The following is a 26,740-nucleotide window of genomic DNA, read 5'->3' as shown; positions in this document are numbered from 1 at the left end:
CTGTCAGGACCCTCAGCTGCAGGTCTGTTGGAGTTTCCTGGAGGTCCACTCCAGACCCTGTTTGCCTGGATATCAGCAGCTGAGATTGCATTAGAGTGAATATTGCTGAACAGCAAATGTTGCTGGCTGATCGTTCCTCTGGAAACTTCATCTCAGAGGGGTAGCCAGCCGTGTGAGGTGTCAGTCTGCACCTACTAGGGGGCCTCCCAGTTACGCTACTCCAGGGTCAGGAACCCACTTGAGGAGACAGTCTGTCCGTTCTCAGATCTCAAGACCACTACTCTCTTCAAAGCTGTCAGACAGGGACATTTAGTTCTGCCAACGTTTCTGCTGCCTTTTGTTTGACTATCCCCTGTCCCTAGAGGTGGATTCTACAGAGGCAGGCAGGCCTCCTTGAGCTGTGGTGGGCTCCACCCAATTTGAGCTTCTTGGCCGCTTTGTTTACCTACTCAAGCCTCAGCAATGGCGTGTGCCCCTCCCCCAGACTCGCTGCCACCTTGCAGTTAGATCTCAGATTGCTGTGCTAGCAGGGAGGGAGGCCGCATGTGCGTGGGACCCTCTGGGCCAGGTGTGGGATATAATCTCCTGGTGTGCTGTTTGCTAAGATCCTTGGTAAAGTGCAGTATTAGGGTGGGAGTTACCCCATTTTCCAGCTGCTATGTGTCACAGTTTCCCTTGGCTACAAAAGGGAATTTCCTTCCCCCTTGTGCTTCCCAGGTGAGGCGATGCCTCACCCTGCTTCAGCTCTTGCTGGTCGGGCTGCACCCACAGACCAGCGCCAACTGTCTGACATGCCCCAATGAGATGACTCAGTACCTCAGCTGAAAATGCAGAAATCACCTGTCTTCTGTGTTGCTCATGCTTGGAGCTGGAGGCTGGAGCTGTTCCTATTCGGCCATCTTGGGTGCACCCCAGTATTGCAGTCTTAATATTTAGTCTTCAAATCCATGAGCATAGGATTTTCTTTCATTTTGATAGGTAATTTGATTTTTTATGCAGTGTTATAATTTTCAATGTGCAAGACTTGTACCTGCTCATTTAAATTTATTCCTTGATGTTTTATTCTTTTCCATGCTACTGTAAATGGGATGGTTTTCTTAATTCCATTTCTATTTTGTATTATTTATCACTAGTTTGTAGAAATACAATAGACTTCTCAATGTCAATAATGTGTTCTTCAGCTTTGCCAAATTGGCTTATTAACACTAATTGATTTTTATGGTTTATTTAGCATTTCAACATATAGGATCATGTCATAAGTGAATAATGACAATTTTACTTTTTCCTGTCCAATTTAAGTGCCTTTTATGCCTTCCCTCTCCCAATTGCTTTGTCTAGATCTTTTAGTGCAGTGTTTACTAGAACTGATGAAAAATGGACATGAATGTCTTAGGTAAAAACATTGAGGTCAAGAACAAGAATTAGGACTTGTGCATCTATATTCATAAAGATATTGGTCTGTAGGGTTTTTTTCCCCCTGGAATTTGTGTGACAGTTATTCTGGCTTCATAGTATGAGTTAGGGCATATTCACTTTTTTTCCATTTTTGAAATAGTTTAAGAATTGAGTAATTATTCCCCATAATTGGTGGATATAGCAGGAACACTCATGAGCTACTGGGCTATATTTGGTTATGAGGTCTTTGATTACTGACTTAATCTCTTTGTTGGTGATTTCAGTAATCCTTTTTATTTCAGTAAGATTATACTAATGATCCCACTTTGACTTTTGAATTTAATAATTAGATTCTTCTTTTTAATTTTTTCTCTTAGTGAGTCAAGCTAAATTTTTGTCAATTATGTTGATCTTTCCAAAGAACCAACTTGAGTTTAATTGATTTTCTCTATTTTTTTCCATTCTCTGATTTATTACTGTCCTCATCTTTATTATTTCTTCCCATCTACTGGATTTGGTTTTGTTTTGCTTTTTCTAGTTCCTTAAGGTGTATAGTTAGGTTATTGATTTGAGATCTTCTTTTTTTTTTTAATGTAGGCATTTACTTATAAGTTCTTAGTTTTCTCTCTCTTCATCTCATAAAATTCAGCGTGTTATGCTTTTATTTTCTTTGTCGCTAAGTATTTCCTAATATCTCGTTTGATTTCTTCTTTTAGCCATGATTGTTTAAGAGTATGTTGTTAAATTCCTACATTTCTGAATAGTCCAGGTTTTTCTCTTATTTATTTCTATTTTATTTCATTGTGGCTGAGGAAGATACCTTGAATCATTTAATTTTTTAATTGAATATTTTAAAATACAAGAATTGAGATTTGTCTTGTGGCCTAACATATCCTGGGAAATATTTTCTGTGCACTTGAGAATAATGCATACTCGCTGTTTTGAGGTGGAGTTTTTCTTACACGTCTATCAGGTCTATTAGGTTTATAGTGTTTGGAAAGTTCTTTATTTCATAATTATTTTTTATGTAGTTGCTTATTCCAATATTCAAAGTGAGGTATTGAAGTCTGCAACTAGAACTGCAAATTTCTGTCTTCAATTCTGCCAAGACCCCTTCATCTACTTTAGGGCTCTGAGATTTGGTTTATATATGTTTGTAAGTATTATATCTTCTTGGTGAATTGATCCTTTTACCAATATGTAATATTCTTATGTGTCTTTTGTAACAATTTTAGATTTATTGTCTACTTTGTCTAATAATCATATAACCATTTCACTTCTCTCTTCATTATTGCTTACTTACAGAAAATGTTTGCTCATATTCTCACTCTCAGCTGATTTTTTACTTCAACCTAAGGCAAACTACCTGTAGACAGCATATAAGTGAATCACCATTTTTATTCATTCTGTCAATCCCTTCCTTTTGAATAAGACTGTAATCCATTTAGATTTAAAGTAATTAATGGTAAGGAAGTGTATGCTTCTCTATTTTTCATACATCTTACATATTTTTGTTCTTTAACTTTCTCCATTATTGCCTTATTTTGTGTTCAATTAATGTTTACAGTGTATACTGTTTTCATTTGTTTCTCATTTCCTTATATGTATATTTTTAGATATTTTCCTAGTGCTTCCCCAATTTTAAAAATTAAACTCTTGCATTTATAACAATTTAGTTGAATTAATGTCATCATAGCCTTAATAGTATACCAAAATATTTTTTTCTCACAGCTTAATTCCTCTCCCTTTATGTTGTTTTCACAAATTACATCTTAATATATTGGATGCACATTAATATTGATTTAAAATTATTGGGTTTTGCTTTTCATTAAGATATAATGAAAAACAAAAAGGGAGCTACTACTCTCAGTACAATAATACTGGCTTTGTATTTACCTATGTAGTTTCCTTTACCAGTGTTTCTCTTTATTTATTTATTTTTATGTTGCTTTGAGTAATTGTCTAGAGTCCTTTCATTTCTGCCACAAAATCTCCCTTTAGCACTTCTTGGAGTGAAGGTCTACTAGCATCAAATTCCCACAGCCTTTATCTGAAAATGTTTCCTTTCAATTTTATTTTCAAAAGGTAGTTTTATCTGATATAGAATTTTTGGTGGACATGATTTTTATATCAGCACGTTAAACTTATCTTCCAGCTACCTCTGGCCTCCATGGTTTCTGCGTAAAAATCAGCTGTTATTTGTATTGAAGTTTTTTTTCTTTTTTTAATATATATATGGCAAGTCATTTCTGCTTCCAAGATTCTTGCTTTGTCAAAAGTTTTAGTATAATTGGGCTCAGTGCAGATGTTTTTGTGTCCTTAAAGTTCATTGGATATGTAAATTCATGTATTTTATCAAATTTGGGGAGAGTTTGCTTATTTTTTTCAAATATTTTCCTCCCTTTTTTCTCTTTCCTCTTCTGGGACTACCATTATGCAGATAGCATATTTTGATGGCATTCCACAGATCTCATAAGGCTTGTTCATTTTTGTCAATTTTTAAAAATTTTTCTTCAACAAATTGGATAATTTCAATTGACTTATCTTCAAATTTTCTAATTATGTTTTCTGTTTGCTAAAATCTGCTTTTAATTATCCTGAAAATAATTCTCAGTTACTGAAAACTTTATTAGAGGATAGAAGTTTTTTAGAAATTCTGGCTCTTACAATAACTGGTAATAATTTTCAGCTATTGTAAGAGTCAGAATTTCTGAAATTATTGACTTATATCTTCAGCACCACTGCTGAGCTGGCAAAGGGGGAGTGCTAAGGTAAGTAAAAATGCAGCAAAGTTTTTCTACCACTTTTAATTTGCCTTTTTCTTGACTTAGCATACTCTTAGTTTGTTATCAGTTTTGACTATTTTTTGGAGCTATCTGAAGATCATTCTGACAGTTTATGCTTGACTTGTTTGTGATATCATTTTGGACATAGCTTTAAAATAAACATTTTTGATTCACTGTTATCCTCATGTTAGTGCTTGTTCAGTAATTCAGAACAACACCTTATTTCCTGTCCAATGGAACTAAATTCTCTGAATTGATAATAAGAATTCCTGTACTTTTCCTTTTTGTAACCAAATTCAACTCCTCCTCTACAGTCCTTCTCATTATTTGATCATTTTCAAGCCTGAGTTATGAAATGTGTTTAGCCAGCTTAATGAGCCTGATTACAAAGTGCATGAGAATCAACTACAGGTTATCAAGAAGAAAACACTCAAACCATTGCCTAGATAACCTTAAAACAGAAATAAATCTTATTTTAATTATTTGGGACTTAAATAAAGAAAAATATTCTAAAGAATGTAATATACAGAGACTGAAAAGAAAGTTCTTATATTTACAAATATTTCAATATGATTTCAAGTCATAAGTACCATAATATAAGCAAAAATATGCCTTTTAATACATCATTATATTTTTTGCTCACTGTTCCAATTTAATACATGGAGATATTTTTAAATTATTTATTCTAAGAAAATCAGAGAAGCTTATTTTTTAAATTAATCTTCCTTATTATTGAATGTTTTTACAATTTGCTTGCCAATATAGAAAATAGTGGCACTTAGTGTAATATAGTAATTAAATTATTTTATCAACATCTTTTGCATTTCTTGGATGGTATAACTAATGGTATCAGTTAAAACTAGAAAAGTGATATACTATACTCAATGTCATTCTCTTTCTCTGTGACTACATTTTATATACATTTTTATGCCCATTACCCTTTTAGCTGAGGACTAAAGCAACAAATATGATTTTAAAATTATTGATTAATAAACTAATTAACATTAGATGCTGGAAACCTGTTCCATGCCTTATGTCACCAATTAAAAAAAATACTAAGTTAAGGATAAATTAAGGATAACCAGTTCCCTATACAGGAAAGTTTAAAATAAAGATAATGTTTATTCGTAAGAATACAGCTAATAAATTATTAAAAGGATCTTATAACCAAGTGCTCTGACAAAGTAAAAATCAAAGGCAATTATTTTGATATGTAATATGCATTCCAATATTTCTTTAGGATGCCAAATTTTATAAACTATATATTATTTGACCAGTTTATTATTTTTCAGCATTGGAAATTCTACTATTCCAACCTCCCAATTGTGTCTGTTTTAATTAACCATCATACACAAAAGATGAAGGTGTGCACCAGTGTTTCTTATGACTTTTTTTCATAATATTTCTCATAGAAACAATTTTCTGCCCAATTTATGGTATTTTAAAAAAATCACTTTTGCTGAATATCCATATCTACCTATATGTTTATATATAACTTTTAAATGGCATACATATATAAAACTGTAAAATATTTTAATTTTAGTGCAATTTGATAATTTTTATTGTTTTTGCATAAAATAAATAAATTCGTGTATGAAGCATTTACTTATGCCCTTATCAAGATCACCAGAGACTCTGCTAGTCCCTGATGATGAAGTTTTTGAACAAAAAAACAGAACTTTTTCTCTCTTGGAGCACAGATTTATTGAGTGTCAATAGTAAATACATATTTAAACTAGTAGCTCTCTAATCACAATTTTTTAGATGTCATGCAGAAAAAACACAGAGTTCTACAAAAGTACACTGATATTGATGAATAGGAGTGGTGAAAGGGATCCACTTTAATATTAAAGTAGTGTAAGGAAGAGTATAAAGGAAAGTGTAAAAGAAGGTCTCTTTTTTTTTTATTATTATACTTTAAGTTCTAGGGTACATGTGCATAACGTGCAGGTTTGTTACATATGTATACTTGTGCCATGTTGGTGTGCTGCACCCATCAACTCATCAGCACCCATCAATTCATCATTTATATCATGTATAACTCCCCAGTGCAATCCGTCCCCCCTCCCCCCTCCCCATGATAGACCCCGGTGTGTGATGTTCCCCTTCCCGAGTCCAGGTGATCTCATTGTTCAGTTCCCACCTATGAGTGAGAACATGCGGTGTTTGGTTTTCTGTTCTTGTGATAGTTTGCTAAGAATGATGGTTTCTAGCTGCATCCATGTCCCTACAAAGGACACAAACTCATCCTTTTTTATGGCTGCATAATATTCCATGGTGCATATGTGCCAAATTTTCTTAATCCAGTCTGTCACAGATGGACATTTGGGTTGATTCCAAGTCTTTGCTATTGTGAATAGTGCTGCAATGAACGTACGTGTGCATGTGTCTTTATAGCAGCATGATTTATAATCCTTTGGGTATATACCCAGTAGTGGGATGGCTGGGTCATATGGTACATCTAGTTCTAGATCCTTGAGGAATTGCCATACTGTTTTCCATAATGGTTGAACTAGTTTACAATCCCACCAACAGTGTAAAAGTGTTCCTATTTCTCCACATCCTCTCCAGCACCTGTTGTTTCCTGATTTTCTAATGATTTCCATTCTAACTGGTGTGAGATGGTATCTCATTGTGGTTTTGATTTGCATTTCTCTGATGGCGAGTGATGATGAGCATTTTTTCATGTGTCTGTTGGCTGTATGAATGTCTTCTTTTGAGAAATGTCTGTTCATAGCCTTTGCCCACTTTTTGATGAGGTTGTTTGTTTTTTTCTTGTAAATTTGTTTGAGTTCTTTGTAGGTTCTGGATATCAGCCCTTTGTCAGATGAGTAGATTGCAAAAATTTTCTCCCATTCTGTAGGTTGCCTGTTCACTCTGATGGTAGTTTCTTTTGCTGTGCAGAAGCTCTTTAGTTTAATGAGATCCCATTTGTCAATTTTGGCTTTTGCTGCCGTTGCTTTTGGTGTTTTAGACATGAAGTCCTTGCCCATGCCTATGTCCTGAATGGTACTACCTAGGTTTTCTTCTAGGGTTTGTATGGTATTAGGTCTAACATTTAAGTCTGTAATCCATCTTGAATTAATTTTCGTATAAGGAGTAAGGAAAGCATCCAGTTTCAGCTTTCTACTTATGGCTAGCCAATTTTCCCAGCACCATTTATTAAATAGGGAATCCTTTCCCCATTTCTTGTTTCTCTCAGGTTTGTCAAAGATCAAATGGCTGTAGATGTGTGGTATTATTTCTGAGGACTCTGTTCTGTTCCATTGGTCTATATCTCTGTTTTGGTACCACTGCTCAGTGAAATAAAAGAGGACACAAACAAATGGAAGAACATACCATGCTCATGGATAGGAAGAATCAATATCGTGAAAATGGCCATACTGCCCAAGGTTATTTATAGATTCAATGCCATCCCCATGAAGCTACCAATGAATTTCTTCACAGAATTGGAAAAAACTGCTTTAAAGTTCATATGGAACCAAAAAAGAGCCCGCATTGCCAAGACAATCCTAAGTCAAAAGAACAAAGCTGGAGGCATCATGCTACCTGACTTCTAACTATACTACAAGGCTACAGTAACCAAAAAAGAAGGTCTCTTAAATGAGAGGTCATGTAAGATGAGAACTATATGATGAGTGATAGTTAGACAAAGAAACTGGACATGTTGGTAAAAATGTCAGAGGAAAGCCTCATTAGAATATCTTAAAGTTCAGTAATATTTCAATAAGCAGGGCAACTGGCAGGGCTGAATTGTGGACCAGACACCAAAAAGTACAGCATGCATGTATGAGGAGAAGGAGAGATGGTGATCTTTGGCTTCTAAGTTTGCCGTTGCTTACCTCCAGTGCTGAGGAGCATGCTAAAGCAGATATACCTCTTTGGGAGAAAAATGTATTGGTAGCTGACTCAGAATCAGGGCATGAAAAGGAGAGCAAGGTTAGGGCCATAATTGGCACAGAATTTTTTCCCTCAGAATTGTGTACTGCTTTATGGCCTTCCAGACTTCCCTGTTGCTGCTGAAAAGTCAGAATCAAGTCTAATTCCTAATCCATTTTGTGTGATAGAGCATTTTATTTTTCTTTCAGGAGGCTGTAGCAAATTCTTTTTGTCTTCAATATTTTTAAATTTTACAGTGTGTCATGGTATGTGTCTATTCTAATTCATTTTACTGGGCACTGGGTGAACTCTCTCAAGTTGGCAATTCATGTCCTTCAGTTCTGGGAAATATTTTAATAATTTTATTAATTATTTCCTACCATCTGTTTTCCTTCCCTTTCCATCTGGACCTTCTATTATTTGGACTTTGGAATTCTGGAAGTGATATCTATGTCGTTTTACATTTTTTTCTCCTATCTGTTATATCATTGATTTTTATAAAGTTTCCTTTCATTTTTATTTGATATATTGGCTATTATCTCATTTCTCTGAGGATATAAATTATAGGTTTTGTTCTGTTTTGTTTTTACAGTATTTTTTTAACTGCATTGACTCATTTCACATTGTTTTAATCTGTTTGTTTATTTTGGTCTTATCTTTCATGTTAGAGGGTTTACTCATATGCCCAGTTAATGCTGGCTTTTTGTTCTTGATTAAGAAAAGGACACCAAAAATCTGACTTAGAATTTCTGAGCACTGAGTAAGGTTTTTCAACCATCACCTTTCCTGTGAGTGACCCGGGTGAATCATTATTAAGGAACTCCCAATTTTACATAAAAATTCTTCAAAGAAGAATCTGGATAATCTGCCTGATGGCTAAGATTACGGCTTTCAACATTCCTGCCAGGGGCTGGGGTGAAATGCACTGTGGTAGAGGGCTGCTTTTTATGGCATTCAGCTTCCAGTACTCTCCAGATTCCATATGGTTTAGCTGTGTCCTGAAAGAATAAACCTCCAGGTTTCTACCAGGGTTGCATAAGAGAGGGGATCTGGCAATTTATTGACTTTGCACAAAATTTTCAACAGGCCTCCGTATTTTAGTAATCACTGTCATTTTCATTTCCTGAGGTGCTTGGTATTGCTAATTTATCTGAGGAAACTGTGCATAAATAAGATTTGCAGCTTTACCAACCACAAAGTTGGGATTCAGCTTGCTCAGTGCCACTAAGTCAGTTCCCACCTGTCTATAGTCTTACAAGATTCCAATATTTTGTTGTTGTTTCCTCCAATTCTCTTCATCCTTGCAGATCTATTTTAAAGTATTTTTAGTTGTCTCAAAGGGTTTAAGAAGATAACAAATAATGTTTATATCTTCAATATACCATAGTAAATTAGGAGTTCACTTAAGAGGAAAACATGTGTATAGTAGCATATACACATACATACACACACTAAGATTATGTAAATTATGTATATGTGTAGATATATGCAAAAGAACTTTCATTGCCTTCTTAATTCCTTAAATTCCCTAAATTCACAACTATTAACAAACTAATCTCTATTCCATTGAAGGAAGCTCTGTATTGGCTAAAATAGTTGATCTCAACTCATTGCAATCTCTGCCTCCTGGATTCAAGTGATTCTCATGCCTCAGCCTTTTGAGTAGCTGGGATTACATGTATGAGCCAGGCCCAGCTAATTTTTGTATTTTTAGTAGAGACAGGGTTTCACCATGTTGGCCAGGTTGGTCTCAAACGCTTGACTTCAGGTGATACTCCTACCTTGGCCTGTTAATAATAGCAGACATTAAGGTGCTGACAGACACTATTTTATAGTCTGTCATAATGTCTAACATAGCAGTCATCATGTCTGGCAGACACTATTTTAAGGGATTTGCATACATTGATTTATATCTATGAAATCAGTTCTATTAATATCTCCATTTTACAGATGAGAAAACTAAAGCAAAAAAGAAAGAAAGAAAAAAAATACCGCTACAAAATTCTAAGATTACATAGCTAGTTACTGATGGAATCAGGTTTCAAACTCAAGCAATAGAAGGTCAGATCCAATGCTCCTAACCACTACTGATCATGTGAGGTTTTAAAAAAGTTACATATGAGTTATTTCGTGACTGAGGGCAGTCTAATTTTTCTTGACAAACTATTTGAAAGTCTAGTTGTTATACTTCTCAACCTTCTTTCTATAAATAATTTCTTTTCTTCTGTCACATTCACTCATGTTTTCACCTGTAATTTTATATACAGTGATGTCAAACTAAGATCCCCTGATTTTCTACTGTGCTGAAGTTTTACATTTCAATTGTCTGTAATAAATATCTTCTATATTGTTTTCAGGAACTATAAACATTGATAGGAAGAAAGCACAGGCAGAATAATGTAATGGTTAATAGTTCAAGGAAGCATCAGTTTGAAGCCTAGCTCCATTTGTAAAACAAGAAACAAATAGCATTTAAGATTGTTACAAAGATCAAATGAGGTAAAATGCTTAGGTCAGTATAGAAAAATGGTCATTATTAGTATTAGAAGAAAGACTTGTTTGGGAGATATGTTTTCTTACTCTCCATACTTTAGTGCTACCACTTAAAGAGCCAACTACATAGAAAAAGTGATTTCAGTGCTGTTTTCAGTGTAAGCAAACATATGGTAAACAATAATTTAAAAATCAACTAAAAAGAGACATAGTAAGTTTTGCTAGGTTTTCTTTATTGGGACAACTGTACAGATTGGCTTATCGATTTAGGGAATTATCACTCTGAAACCACTTGTAAGGGCAATATAAAAATGATAGAAGAGTTGAGGGTTAGGGGACAAAGATGATCGGTTTTCTGTATTTCTGTGCTCTTCTTTTCTAACCAATTTCCACCTTCAAAATCCTAATCATTAAAAAAATCCACTATCAAATCTGAGTTCTATTAGGAAGCTTTTTTTTTTCTCTCAAAATAGATGTTTTTCTCCTACAAAAATTTATATAATTCTGTATCTCTCATGTGACAACTTTTTTACCTTATGAAATATTTATGTTTTAACTATCTCAGATCATTACTAAAATATAAGACTCTTCAGGGTCTAAGCACATGACATCCTTCTTAGTATCCTTTTCAGTGCTTAGGTGATTATTTTTCTGTAGAGACTTTTATAACACAACCTTAACATGAGCCAGAAAGGAGAAGGTGGGGAGAGGAAAGAAACAAGGACAGTCACCAAGGTTGACACACCATGAAATAGCAATCCAGTGGGATCCTGTGGCTGTGCTGTCTGAAAGGCATAATCAGAGAAAACCTGCAAAGACCAGCAATGTCCAATACATTGGCAGGGTAGGGAGAGTGAGGTGCCAGACCATGTCACGCTTTCGTCTAAATATACACCTAACCCGCCATGCGTGTCGGCCAACACGTAAAATGGACAGTAAAATACCAATGTTATTATCTAAGCAATTTACACAGGATATAAAAGCAAGTGTAGAGAAGATGATCATATGCAAACTAAAATGTTTATGAAAAGATAATTTCTTGATGCATTGTATTGTTTAGCTTTGTTTTATTTTATAACATGTAAGAATTTATCAACAGCTTGAATGTGACCAAAAGCTGGTGATGGGAAGAACATTCAAATATTTAGAAGCCTAGGAATTTCAGCTAACCAATAACATTAATAAAATAATATTTAAAAGTAACTGGGAAACTTTTACTTTGGACAAGCAATGAGTTTAAAGATATTAATTTTATTTTATGAATGAGTGAAGATTTCAAATATGCAAAAGACATAAATATGGAACAACTTGAAAAATCATATTGGCTCATCAGAAAAGTATGAAATAATAAGCCAAGTGGTATAGGATATAAATAAATCAATAAGACACAAAGATGGAAAAGTCACAGTGGTCTATGGGCTACATGGGATTTTAAAATACAAACATGCATATATTTACATACATATGTGTGTGTATATTTATATACACACATTCTTATAGGATAGCCATTATTATTGTTAGGACAATTTGTTTTAAGAGCATTAACTTATATATATGCAATGTGGAGCTTAATTTTCAGACATATGAAGAAGGCAGATAAGTATCAAAGCTTATGAATACAAAGATGATAAACAATATCTAACAAAAGACTAAAGATCTTGGCAATTTTAGATTTAAAAATAGTCTCTTGTTATGGGTGGAAAGAAGAATTTCTTATTTTTATATATTAGAGAACCGTCACAATAGATCGTTGCTTCAGTTGAAAAGAATATGTTGGACTTAATTCTTTTACTGTAAGTGACATTAAAATACCAAAGCAAATTGACGTGCAAGAATTTGAAAAACTATGCATTTTTTACCCAACTTGAACCCTTTTTTTGTACCCCATCTGCAATACATTTTTTCTTCGTTGCTTCTGCTTTTTATTCAAATACTTCCACTACACCTGACAATTAGAACCATTACTTAAATAGTCCCATAACCTTACTTCTTTACCATCATACTTGAAATGATTGAGTTTTGCTGAAAAATAACATTGTAACTTGGCACACTGGTACAATTGAAGATATTTGGATTATACCATTGAGAGTGATGACGTATTAGTCCATAGCCTGTTATTTATCTTCTTTGTACTAAAAATGACTATTTTAGAATGTTGTTGCTCTTAACAAATGACTTGTCTTCCACAGGAGAGAGAAACTTACCACCTACTGCAAAGAAAGCATACAACATGAAGACTGAAAACATGCACATTTAATCAGTCAGACCTATCTGACTTTAAGGCTCAAATCTGGCACCCACTTTCTTTGCAGTCCCAAAACTTAAAATTTCTGACCACCAGGTTATTCATTTGAAAATGTGAAAATAAGATTTTCATATTGGTATACTATTAAATTAAATAATACATGTAGACCCACATAAAATGCTCATGAAGCAATAATATTATCACATTGTTATTATTGTACAAGAATATTGAGTCTACTGGTCAAGAATTTCCTCCACTTCTCACAATGCTGCTTACAAAAACTGTCTTTATTTATAACCACTCTTAACTCCTTTCCTTTTGTGCAAAACTACCCTCTTTGGCTCTTCTGTTTCCAACACATACTATATTGCTCCATAAATTGATTTCTTAGAGCTGTTCTTGTTTGACTCACACTATTTTCACCTAGATCAAGGTAGTGGCTTCCTGACTCTTGTTTTTTCTTTTCTATCCTCCACAAACTCCTTAAAACTATTAAAGACCAGCTTCTACTGTCCCAATGACACATCCTAAACATACTGTCTAAGGCTGCCTATTATTATCTTCTGCCTAATTCTCTAACATCTTCTAAAAATCATAATCAGAATCACTCCCCTTTAGTAGCATTAGATCAACCTGCTCACATATTCATACCTTTGCTGAAAATATCCTTTTACTCATCTATTGTCCACATCCCTAATTTCTATGTAGTGCCAGACTTCTCTTCTTTAGAATGCTTTCTGGGACCCCTACTAGGCAAGTTGCCTTCTTTTATCATGGTAGTGTAATACTTTTGAGGTAGTATTATATTATTTCCCCCTTTGCCTGTGTCTAATTCACACAGCAGATTGACTCTGTGTCTTTTGCTCCAGGAAAGGAGTATAAGCACTTGGAAATCTGAAAAAGCTTGCAGTTTTTCCAAACACCCAAGTTGGGGGAAATGAAATAATTCAAGGGATAAACAAAGTTTTTGGAGAAATTAGTTATGAAATAGATTTAAAACACATCTGTTGGAGCAGAGAGGCAGGGAGTTGAAGCAAATGAGTTTAAGAGCATAGAGAGAGTGCTTTGCATCCTAATTTTTTTTTACTACCCAAGGAACTTGAGTGATCATGTGACTAGCAACCAGAATTGTGTCAGTGGTGAATCCTGTGTTCTAAACCTGAAGACACTGTATTTACTTCTTATGCTTTGCTATTTAGAAAATGCTATTAACATTGGTGTAAGTCCTCAAAAGAGAAAAAATGTTTTAAAAATAACTGATATGATATTTTTAAACTTTCTCATGGAAGACTAGTGCTTCGTATATGATAATAAGTTGATTCTTAAAAAATAAGGTTCTCTTTTATTTCCTATGCAAAAGTTTATTGAAGAAATTAATGAACTAGTCAGTACTCTCAACCATAGGGCGGTTTTGGGAAGAAAAAATTGTTAAACATTGACTCTGTTTAGATTTATGCCAAAACTAAGAATTTAGCTTTGCTGGAGCTGGCTTATACTGGTTTATGAGAGCTGGCTGCCCACATCTCTTCTTAAATTCAGATGTGAGGTCTTGTTTGTAGCTTCAAATCAGACACAGTGGGAGTATTTTACAACACAGAAACCAGAGAATGCTACAAACAGTGACTTTTGTTACACACTAATCACTACATCACTGATAATGGCTCAGGGCCAGAAAAACTCAGGAATTTAAAGAATCTTTCCCAAAAACTGATGTTAAGGCAACTATTATAAATATGTCTCTTAAAAAAAATCTGACATTGTTTCTAATGCATTAGGTATGAAGAAAATGTGGAGTAAAAATAAACAGCCACACATCAAAAATTACAAATTTGAGGGAAAAATGAGACATCATTTATTCCAGCACTCTGTAGAAATCCTGAATTTTTCACTTTTTCCCTACTGGATATCAGAGAGACTAAGGGAAGCCATATCTGGTACTCATTCTCACCCCTGCTTTAATCAGAATGGTGACACTTTGGATTATTTTATGTATTGGGCTTTTGCACTAGATTTTTTTTCTTAGCTATAATTTTCAAGTTTGAACTATGTACACACACACACACACACACACACACGCACACACGCCTACCTACATCTGCTAGAGTGGTATTTAAGATTGTGATTGAGTGTATTGTTCCAGTAATTAAGTTCACTGGCAACATTTAAAGTTACTTCCAGTTATGTACATTCTACAAAAAAATTCATAAAAATAAATATTACTCGATTGAAAATCCCAGCTTACTTTTTGGATATGGACAAACTGATTCTAAAGTTTATATGGCAAAGCAAAAGATTTAGATGATCTGATAGAATATTGAAGAAGAAGACAGTCAGGCATATTGAGCTATCTGACTTCAATATATACTTTAAAGCTGCAGTAGTCAAGACAGTATGGTGCTGGAAAGACAAAGAAAGAGTGATGGAACAGTACAGAGCCCAGAAACAGACCCACACCATTAGAGTTTACTGATCTCTGACAAAAAAAAGCAAAACTAATTAAATGAAGAGAGGATATGCTTGTCAACAAATGGTGCTGAAGCACTGGATATCTATACTAAAAAAAGGGAAAGGAAAGGAAAGGAGAGGAGAGGACAGGAGAGGAAAGGAGGGGAGGGAAGGGGAGGGTAGGGGAGAGAAAGGAAGGAAGACAAATCTAGTCACAGACCTTACATAATTCAAAGAAAAATATTCACCTTGAATCACAAGTTTAAATGCAATATGCAATACTATAAAACTCCTAGATGATCTATTTGGAGGACATCTAGGAGGCTGAGTTTGGTGAATACATTGTAGTTACAATAACAAAGGACAATAAGTGAAAGGAAAAATTGATGAGTTGGGCTTAATTATAATTAAAAATTTATCTGCAAAAATCACTGTCATGAGATTGAGAAGACATACTACAGATTGGGAGAAAATATTTGCAAAGACACATCTGATAACAGACTGGTACACAAAACATACAAATTCTTAAACCTTCGCAATAAAAATGGGTAAATACTTAAAGCAACACCTCAGTGAAGATGACTTGCAAATGGTAAACAAACATATGAAAATATGCTCAATCAATCTTATATTATGATTATGGAATTGCAAATTAAGACTTCAAGATACCACAACTACCTAATTGAATGGCAAAAATCCAAAACATTGCAGACACTAACTACTGATGAGGATATAGAGCAATGAAAAACTCTCATTCATTGCTGGGGGGAATGCAAAATAGAAGAGTCACTTTGGAAGACAGTTTGGCAGTTTCTTATAAAACTAAACATGACCTTGCCACCCGATCTATAGTAACAATAGTACATTTTGGTATTTACCTAAATGAACAGAAACTCTATGTCTTACACAAAAACCTGTACATAAATATTTATAGCAACTCACTTTATTTACAATGTCAAACCTGAGAAGCAACTAAGATGCCCTTCAGTAGGTGAATGGATAAATAAATCATGTTAATCCATACAATGGGATATTTTCCAGCAGTTAAGAGAAATGAGCTATGAAGCCAGACATAGACATGGAGGGATTTAAAATGTATATCATTAAATGAAATAAGTCCATGATAAAAGCCTACATATTATATAATTCCAACTTTATGATATTCTAGAAAAGGCAAAACTATAATTTTGTCATTAAATATATCAGCGATTGCCGAGGGTTCAGGGTAATGGAGGGATTGACTTGAGCTCATAATCTGGAAAAATTGATTCGTGCATATTAACGATGTACCACACTAATTCAGGGTGTTAATGGTGGGGAAGGTTGTGTGTTTATGTGGGAAGGGAATATATGGGAACTCTGTACTTTCCATTCAGTTTGGCTGTGAACATTATATTGCTCTAAAAACAATCTCTTAATTTAAAAAAGTAAATATAAATGTATTACACTTTATCATAAAGAAAAAATACATTTCTTCTAAAGAAATTAAATGCATTTTTGCATTTTGATGCTTAATTTCTTTGGAAAATCTAATTCTTCTTTATGAAAATCATAGTTTTAATGACTAATATTTACTTTTTAAATTAATAAACTATTTGTTTTCAATTTTACTCTAATAAAGGAAAAAATATATTGTAAAAAGATAATTTACTAGAGTTGATTTTAAAGTTAAAACTTAAAAATATAATATTCCTTTTCTAGCAGCCATTTATTTTTATAATTATAACAGAAATTACTATATCTTCATTAAAAAATATATTAACCATATTGCTGTACTGACTCTAACAATAAACATTATAGTCTGAAATTTGGCTGGACAAATCCACCCATCTATTACAATGCTTGACCTTCACTTAAACATTTTTAAAATGCTGTTTAATATTTTTAAATCATTGCATAAAATGCCTTTCTTATTTGAGAATATCTACCTACTATTTTAAATTTTAATAAGAAATAAGATATTTTTTAAGTGTTGGGATTATTCCAAAGCCTGAAATATTTTAAGTCTCTCAGATGATTTAGCATATGCCTTTTCTCTCATTGCATAGATTTATATAAAATAAAATGCTATTTTTATTTATGTTAATTGATTTATTTTCTTATTTATTATCTAGATCAACATGGTTTATAGAGGAGAGTGGCAGCTAACTATTGAGCAAAACAATTTACTTTTTTCTGAATGTCACTCAAATAATTTACTGAATTAAAACACTTTAGAACAAATATTTTGTTTCTAATATTCACAAGTCTTAGTTATCTAAAAGAAGACCTTAAATATCATAAATTCACATATGGTCTATGTGTCTTTCTGTCTCTATATCTACCAATCTATTTATAATGTTAAAGTAGTTCTAAGGGAAACAGTGACATTTCTTTGGCTTCTAACCAACTTATCATCTAAATAAGTACTTTTAGCCAAAGTGTATAATGATAAGTATGACTAATTTTTCAATGGGATGGAGATATTAAGATAATAAGAGAAATCACCACTTTAGATAGAACTTAGAAAGAAAACAATTAATAATTAGAAAAACCTTTGTGGAATTTGTTATCAAGGTTGCACGTTGAGGTTGGAAAGAGTGTTAGATTGTATCACACTCTGTTCTGCTTTCAGAATTATCACACTTCAGTTGAGAACATCAAATAAGAAATAACTGTTTCCATATTAGGTACTGATCTCAAATCACTTAACTTCTTGAAATGACACATCAAAAATTATACCCCCTAGCAAACATTCATTGACATGAAAAGAAATTATAACTTGGATGGATGCAAATTACCTGGATCCCTGGCTTTTTTCTACTTATTATTTTCATACTGGCCTCTTCTTAATAAAACAAAAACAAAAACAAAAAACACCTTCATGTGTTGCAGAATTACATGAAGAAGCTTGCAGAAGCAATGGATTGTCTAAAATAAGGTAGAAAAGAAGGGTTCAAACTCACTGAACTACAGATTATGTGACTGTTCAAAAGGATTGTTGTTCAATAGTAGCACACTGGGCAAACTTTTAGTCAGGCAGCCTTTTTTGACCGACTTCGCAAAATAGCAGCAGAAAACACACATCCCAATTATTACAGGTCATGAAAAGATCATACTGTGCTCAATCTTCTGTGGGCATTCCCATGTTTACTTGAACTGCCCCTTGCCATAAAGTTTGTGAGGTTTGAATGCATTTTTGTTAGAATTTACAGTGTGCAACAGGAAATTGTTATTTTTTATGTAATAGAGAGTTTCACAATTTTTCCATTTGTGGGTAGCAAAACATCACCAAAATATTATACTTAATTCTAAATCAAAATATTTAATTGTATAATGTAATTTTGAATTTTTCCTTCTTCCTTTTTTTCTTTTTGCAGCTGAAAGAAATTCTTATACAGTGAATGTCCATGAAAATTTTTAGAGTATATTTTGGGAACACACATGCTGTAACACTCCCCTAAATTTCCAATGCCTATAATAATAACAAGAGCTGTAGAGGCAGTCATTTATTTGATTCAGTGATTCTAAGTCAATATGTTCTATGTACCAAATCTGTAATAAATGATAATTCTTAATAACAGTAATAAATACATTCATTAAGCAGATATCCTATACCAGGAATTTTCAGTGCATCATTTTAATATTCTTAACAACCACATAATATTATTATGATAATTATTATTATCTTCATTTTACATGTTCATGGCAGTAATAGTTACTGAGTTCCTACTATGTTTTAGTTAAATGGGAAAACTGAAGTTCAGAGATTTTTAACTGACTTGCCTAAAAATCATACTTGTAGTCAAAATACAAATAGAAGATTCTGATTTTTAAACTCAAATTGTAAAAACCCATTGAAAGTAATGGCAAAAACCACAATTACTTTTGCACCGTATTAGCATGAAACAAAAAGTAAATCAAAGTCTTAGAAGCGTAATTTAGAAAATTGAAGTCAAAATTCTCCTGTATTTTGCATAGCTGAGGCTATTTCTAGAGTATGTAAATATGATAGAGAAGTATATGATTGTTCAAGGCAGGTGAACGATAAATACAAGACATTATAGAGAAAACTTACTAAATATACTCACCATACAGTAGCTTTCATTAGAACTGCATTTTGCTGAGCATTATTAAATTAAAGGATTTTTTGGATGAGAGCAAATCCAAAGATAAAGTGCCGGTTACCTCTTATTTTACTACTAGAACAGAAGGTCCAAAGGGATTGCAGCCTGGCTGAGGTCACACCAGAGTGTAATGGAAAAGCAAAGACTCAAATTCTGTTCTATGACCAAAATCTGTTATTCTTTTTAACAAATAATTGTGAACATAATACTTACATTTTGTACTTTAACATAAAACATTTTATGAGCTAATGAGCACCTCAAATTAATATATCAATATTCCACATTAAAAACAGCTAACTTCAAAATCTGGTTCTTTCCTCCCTCTTTTATTATTGTTTTAAATCCTGCATCTGTCTCTATTCCATACCCTGTATATCCTCTTATCAGCCATTGGACTCTTAACTCATTCTTTAAACAAAACCTCAATTGTTTGTATTGCATGGTGCATTGTTTGTGAGGTCTCACATTATCTCAATCTCCTTTGTGCCCTTAAATGTCCCCCTATATCTTAGCCTCTCTACTTAAGCATGTTCAAGTCCTGTCCTATGCTCTTTGTAAGCCACTTGAAGAGTCAAGTGTCAATGATTATTCTTTTTGTGTATCCTATACCAACCAGCATACCACCTTGCTCATAAAAATAATTGTATTTTATTAAAATTAAAGTTTATTTCAATTTAGATCCACTCTGTACGTATCAGCTGATATATTAGATATAGACAAGAATATAAACATAAATATATATTTTAAGATAATTGTATTCATTATTGAGAATCTGATAATGCCATCTTAGAATAATAGGGAATTATTTTGCTATTGCTTGATATGTTTAATCTTTTAATATTTTATCTCTTTTTAAATTTGTGGAAGTTTTGTAATGTTCTGAAGGAATAATACTTATAAAATATGAACTTGTTAAATATATAATCCTTTTGGGGAACAAATGCTATTTTATCAAGCTATAAGCTACCAGGATATAAGTTCTTGATTAAAATTCATTTAGTGTGTTATCTGACTGAATGTACTTAGAAGAAATCTTTGACACGTTGATCAGATTAAATTGATTTAATCTCAGCTGAAACTTAAGTTCGGCATTAGTCATGGATAATTACTGTCAGAAAGGGTATGTTCTAGCTATTCATTTACATAATACGAGGTTTCTTTGGATTGCATATGAATTAATTAAATTTCTTTTAATTGTAGCAGTTACATGCAACACACAGCTTCTAGCTAGTGTAAAATAGTTCATTAACTTCTACAAAATGGAAAATATCCTAATTCAAATCTCTGAACTAGAGTACAGGCTTTAAGAGAAAGGATTTAAGAGAAAATATGAGAAATATTGTGACCAACATATATGTGGTAGATATGACATGTTATAGTAGAGCATTCCTCTAAAATTGGGAAATTGCACTGATTCAGAAAGCTACCTCAATTTGTGACTAAAATGTAAAATGATCAGACTTTTAAAACATTAGCTTACTCTTCAATTCTAAAGTAAAACACTCACTTGAAAAATCTTAACTCATTGTTTGATAGTAAAAAAAAGATATAAAATTATACAAAATGTAAGTATGTGAATCAAATTTCTCTATTATAATGGCAGCCCCATATAGACTCTATAAACATTAAATCAACAATTTGCTTAATTCAATACTGGCATAAGGATGGGGAAATATTTTTCTATTCCGAAATCAGTATTTTTATACTTTACATTAAAGTATTCTTCTTTATTTTATAGTAATAATTGATGTAATTTTGGACTTTCTTTTAGCACATTAATTTTTTTTGAAAGTTCAGATAAATTAAATTTAACGGAGTTTGTTTGCACAAAGAACAATTCAGCAATCTGGCAACACTCGGGACCAGAAGAGAGTCAGAAAGCTCCACCTAGCGGTGAGCTATTACAGGCCAAACACAGAACCAAAGTAAATAAATGACCTGCTTGGCTACCACTAGGCATCTATGTTATTTGGCCATGGTTGGATGAAGCATTTGCCTTTTTTGAAACTGATCTGATGAATTGGTTTCCTGTGATTGGCTGAAACCTGGTAGTTTGTTACAAAAATATATTCCTAAAATTAGTTTTGGCTTGTTTACATACTGATAAGTTAGGGTACAGTTTCTTACTTAGGAACTCAAAATACAGAGACAGCTTCAAGCTAATGGACTCCTGCTTATTTAATTTAGCATATCGAACATGAAAAAGCAATCAAGTAAAAATAGCAAAACTTACCCAATACCATGTCAACCTTGCTAATCAACTATGTTCATTTTTAAATTTCTTTTCCTAGTATCTTCCAAATAATTGCATTATTTTATAAGGTTTTGATTATAGCATTAACTTCTCATCTTTTTCCACTTAAGAGCATTTTAAAATTATTCACCTAGTCTTTCCCTTAGTGTTATATATTTTAATTATGAGTTAGGATTTCAGTAAGTCAGTGCCCTAAAGTTTGGTTCTGGAAGCAGCACTATCATCATCACCTGGGAACTTGTTAGAACTATAAATCTTGGACTAGACTCGAGATCTACTGAATCAGAAATTCTGGGGTGAGGTGGAGAAAATAATTTGTATATTAACAACTTCTCTGGGTGATTGTAAGCATGCCAAAATTCAAGAACTACTGCATTACATAAATTTTCCAAAATTGATTTTTTGTACAAATTTTTTTAAATTATAATTTCAGGCGTACATGTAGAGGTTTGTTACAGAAGCAAATGGGTGTCATGAGAATTTGTTATACAGATTATTTCATCACCCAGGTATTACAATATTTCAGTGAGTTATCAACATTTAAAATAACATTGGAGATACATTGGAAATATCTTTTCAATAAATTATTTTTCCATCTATTTGTTTTAAATTTCAGGAATGCTTCATCAATAATTATATTTTATCAAAGAGTGAAATAGTTTGACATTTTTTACAAGTAGATTTGTTCTAATTTTCACTGCTATCAGAAAATATAAATTAGTTTTTTAAAAAATATGCCAGTGGTAGTGTTGATCTTTTTGTGCAATTTTAATTTTGCTAATTTAAATTCCATTAGAAAATTCATGCATAAATATGAAAATAAAATTAATGTATGAGCTTCCTTTAAAAAAGAACTAAATTGATTAAATACATTTCCATTCACATATTTATGTCCTTATCAAAACCAATTTTTGAAGAGCTGATAATAATAATAAGTAACACAAGGAGTTTTATATGTGCCAATTGCAACCCTCTAATCTTGATAAAACTATGAGGATACAGTATTGTTATCCCTATTTTACAAATGAGGAACTTGAGTTATATCTGAGTTATAGATGTGTTAAGTAACCACCTGGGGCCCTAAAGCTTGCAACTAGGGATTTAAACTCTGGATCAGAATTCATGTTCTTAATTATTATGATGCTGTTATATAGCAAAGGCTTAAACAAACAGCTGAAAATATTAATATATACTAAATACTCAAAAAATTACTATAAGTTGTGTTTGTAACCTTTCAAATATGTACTTTTTTTAATACATCAGTGTCATTGATGCTATATATATATATATACATGTATATGTGTATACATATGTGTATACATATCTATGTGTATGTATGTGCATATGTATATTCAATTTACTGCCGTTTTTCATTTTCTAAAATTCTCAAAGCTAAATCTGCCTAGAGAAGCATAAGGAATTGAAGTTGCTAATTTCAGCCTTAGTACAAGACTGCTGGATTCACTTAAACGTTTCTGATGCAAATTGAGTTTATTAGACTATATAAGTAACAAGAAAATCTAATTCTTCATGATTTGTTGATTTAATCATGATATGCATCAGTGATTGTCAGGTGGCAAAGGTCAAAATAAGAAAGGATCATTATATCAAACAGTTTTCAAGAGACAGTTATTTTCCACTCCTGTCTCCTTACATTTTCTGCCTTGTATGTATACATTTACTTTCTCCTATCTACAATTCTGTTACTGTAAAAGCTAACATTTATGAAACATCTATCACGTGCCAAGGATGTGCTTTCTATGGATTGTTACATGTAATAGTTTGAACAACTCTAGAGATGGTCCGTACTATTATTCCCATATTACAGATGGGACAACTTGGCACAAGGAAGGAATTTATCCAAAACATAAAACTAGTAAACGGTCAAGCCAGGATTTGGTCTCAGGCAGTTTAGCTTTACAGACCTTGTCACTAAGCACTACACTCCTCTGGTGAGGGAGAAGAGAGCTCAAGGAGAGGAGAGGAAGAAGGGAAGAATGCTGAAAGCATTTTGAGAAAGTTCGTGTGCAGTTATTTATGTAAGCATCTCCACCACTGAAAATTGAGCCCTGAATACATGATACTATGCTTTTCTTAGAACACTTGTTTTCCATTTGATACTCTGAAATGCATATATTATTTGGACAAATGAACCAAAAGTTTTTCAATTTTTTTTTAATTCTTCAGGATTTATGATTCAGGATGGCCCTTTTGGATCTTGTGAAAATAAGTACTGTGGTTTGGGAAGACACTGTGTTATCGGCAGAGAGACCGGGCAAGCAGAATGTGCCTGCATGGACCTTTGCAAAAGGCACTACAAACCTGTGTGTGGATCTGATGGAGAATTCTATGAAAACCACTGTGAAGTGCACAGAGCTGCTTGCCTGAAAAAAGAAAAGATTACCATTGTTCACAATGAAGACTGCTTCTTTAAAGGTAAATGCAGGGTGAAGCTTAAGTGTCACCGCACTCTATTTCTTTTCTTTCTCAACTAGTGCCTTTAAGATTAAACGCTAGCAATTGTATATCAGCAAGGGTCTAAAAAGGAAAAGAAAAACAAAATAGCCTAAGTGCTCCACTAAGTAGCAGTGTGTGGAAATTTACATGGAAACAGTTCTGATATTCAGTTATAAGAATAAAGCTGGCCAAAATATGACTCAAAATTTAATATAGATTTCAGCATTGCACCATATGGCTTCCCAATCATGAATTATCTTAGGGACACAGGGTGGCCAATTCAGTCTACAGGCCAAATTCAACCAGTAAAAAGCACTTGGAGTGGAATTGAGGGACTAGTGAGTGCCAAGCCATGCTGTGATAACATTTCATTCCTTCCTGATTAAAAATGATGGTTTCAGTTTGCACCACGTAATTCAAATTATATGGAACCAGTAGATGCCCACTGAAATAACTAGAAGAACTCATGCTAAATCTCACTAGTAAATCAGAGATAACCATGGTTTAAAAATTTTAAAGTACTGGTATTCACTTTCATGCATTTGAAAATCAATTGGTTTATAGAAAAGTACTGAATTTGTAATTCAATACATTATTTTTACATGCCATATAAATAAATCATTGAACAGTCTTAAACATTATTCAATTTTTATACATTTATTTGTTGTTTTCTTGTTCATGCTGTTGGAAGTATTTTCTCATTTATAGTCATGACTCAGTCTGAAATTCTAGAGTTAAATGTGTAGAACTTCCATCAATAACGAATCTGATTTCTAATCTTTGTTCAGTGCCAAGTTCCAGTTTCTCAGAATATTTCTGAAATGTATTTATACTTAAAAACTTGTTTAATATTTTTATTCCTAGCTTAAATGTATGGCTGAAAAATAATTTTATTATACTCCACTCATCCACCTATTAAGGTAAATTGAATAATTAAAAATTATCCTTTTTCAAACTTACTCTAACACAATATTATTTCCGGCGTGATTTAAAAATGACATGCAGAGCTTTTCAGATGATGCAAGATGCAATGCTCTGTTATTGTTGCTGCTAGAAATCCTTTAACACATTTGAAGTAAAACTAGGATAATTTACTTACCGTAGTGTACTGTGTGCCTCTTATATATATATGCAGAGAATTTTATGACAGTAAATTCCCTTCTTTTATCAAAAGGATAACAGATACTTAGATTTCAAGTTTAGTTCAATTCCCTTTTCTATCAAATCTATTTTACAAATACTTAATGTTTGTAAAATATTAGAGAATTTTTTTTCTGTCATTTTGACACAAGATGGTACAGTGGAAATTATACTATTGCACTGATACCTGGCACTATGAAATTATGTGCATAATATATAATATGTAACTATTCAAATATTTTAACTTAGCATCATATTCTCAAATTGAACGTTTGTTCACCTGACATCCATATGGAAACACATAATATTAAATATCATGTGGGGGCCCAGCACAGTGGCTCATGCCTGTAATCCCAGCACTTTCAGAGGTGGAGGTGGGCAGATCACCTGAGGTCAGGAGTTCATAACGAGCCTGGCCAATATGATAAAACCCTGTCTCTACAAAAATACAAAAATTAGCTGGGAATGATTGTGGGTGCCTGTAATCCCAGCTACTCGGGAGGCTGAGGTAGGAGAATCTCTTGAACCCAGGAGGTGGAGTTTTCAGTGAGCCGAGATTGTGCCACTGCACTTCAGCCTAAGCAACAGAGAGAGACTCTGTCTCAAAAAAACAAGTAAATAAACATATATAAATATCATGTGGGAAAAATAGTTTGGTGTATTTAATGTTCTGTTTTGTAGCTGTATGCTTAGGCATAATACCATTTAATGTCAGGATAGGATAGATGAACAATAGATTGATTTTATTATAAAGTAAACATAAAGTAATGGTTTGAAGAACTTCAATCTTATACTAAACATATTTATTAGATCTATTGTTACTTAAAAATACTTTCTCATCATGTGTAGTATTAAAATTTCATTTATACTGTCTGGGTTATTTACCAAGGGTTTTCATATTTTCCAGGTCTCAGAAATTATGGGTCTTTTTTTCACTTAGATACTTAACTTGGTGTTTTGCCTAATATACAACTAACTCATAAAATGACTTTATTTCATCAGAAGGCAGTAAATAATATAAACCAAAACAATAAATTGCCTGTCTTATTAGTGTGCATTGGGCCAAGGTTTGATTGTAAAAGAAGATTCTGTAAAGCTGAGGCCTGATATTAATTTGATAGCTAAAATTAATCTTATAATTGTGAATTATATTTTTTGTGGAGTTTCAGCAAGTTATATTGCTTGCTCTAGTGGCCCAGTGGAAGACACAAATCAAAATATTAGGTTAAAGAACTGCAAAACTGAATATTCATTTAGATATTTTTTAAAGAAAAAAATGAAAAGGTAAATTTAAGAAAACCAGAAAATATATTTGCTACTTTTAGATTTTTAAAAGGTGATTGTGAAAACCTTAGAATGTTAAAAAACTGTTGGCCAAATCCAGTTCACAATCTGTATTTTTCTGTAAAGTTTTATTGAAACACAGCTACACCCATTGGGAAAGGAGAGTTGAGTCGTTGCAATAGAGATCTTACGACCTCTGAATGCCAAATGTCTTCTTATGTGGATCTTTTCAGAAAAAGTTTGCTAACCCCCTGCT

At 32.9% G+C, this 26,740-nt stretch overlaps 1 protein-coding gene across 2 annotated transcripts in view; it reads left to right on the top strand.

Moving 5' to 3' along the window:
- FSTL5 (follistatin like 5) overlaps window positions 1–26,740 on the top strand; it is an 812,556-nt gene that overhangs the window by 236,736 nt on the left and 549,080 nt on the right. For both annotated transcript variants that reach the window (XM_033215581.1, XM_033215579.1), the window contains exon 4: window positions 23,791–24,039. In XM_033215581.1, coding sequence (XP_033071472.1) covers window positions 23,791–24,039 — 249 coding nt within the window. The remainder of the gene's footprint in view (window positions 1–23,790; window positions 24,040–26,740) is intronic.

This window comes from Trachypithecus francoisi, unplaced genomic scaffold (genome assembly GCF_009764315.1).
Source record: "Trachypithecus francoisi isolate TF-2019V2 unplaced genomic scaffold, Tfra_2.0 Lachesis_group1, whole genome shotgun sequence".
Classification (NCBI taxonomy): domain Eukaryota; kingdom Metazoa; phylum Chordata; class Mammalia; order Primates; family Cercopithecidae; genus Trachypithecus; species Trachypithecus francoisi.
Note: the sequence above shows the minus strand (reverse complement) of the source record. Positions and strands in the feature narration are given on the sequence as shown.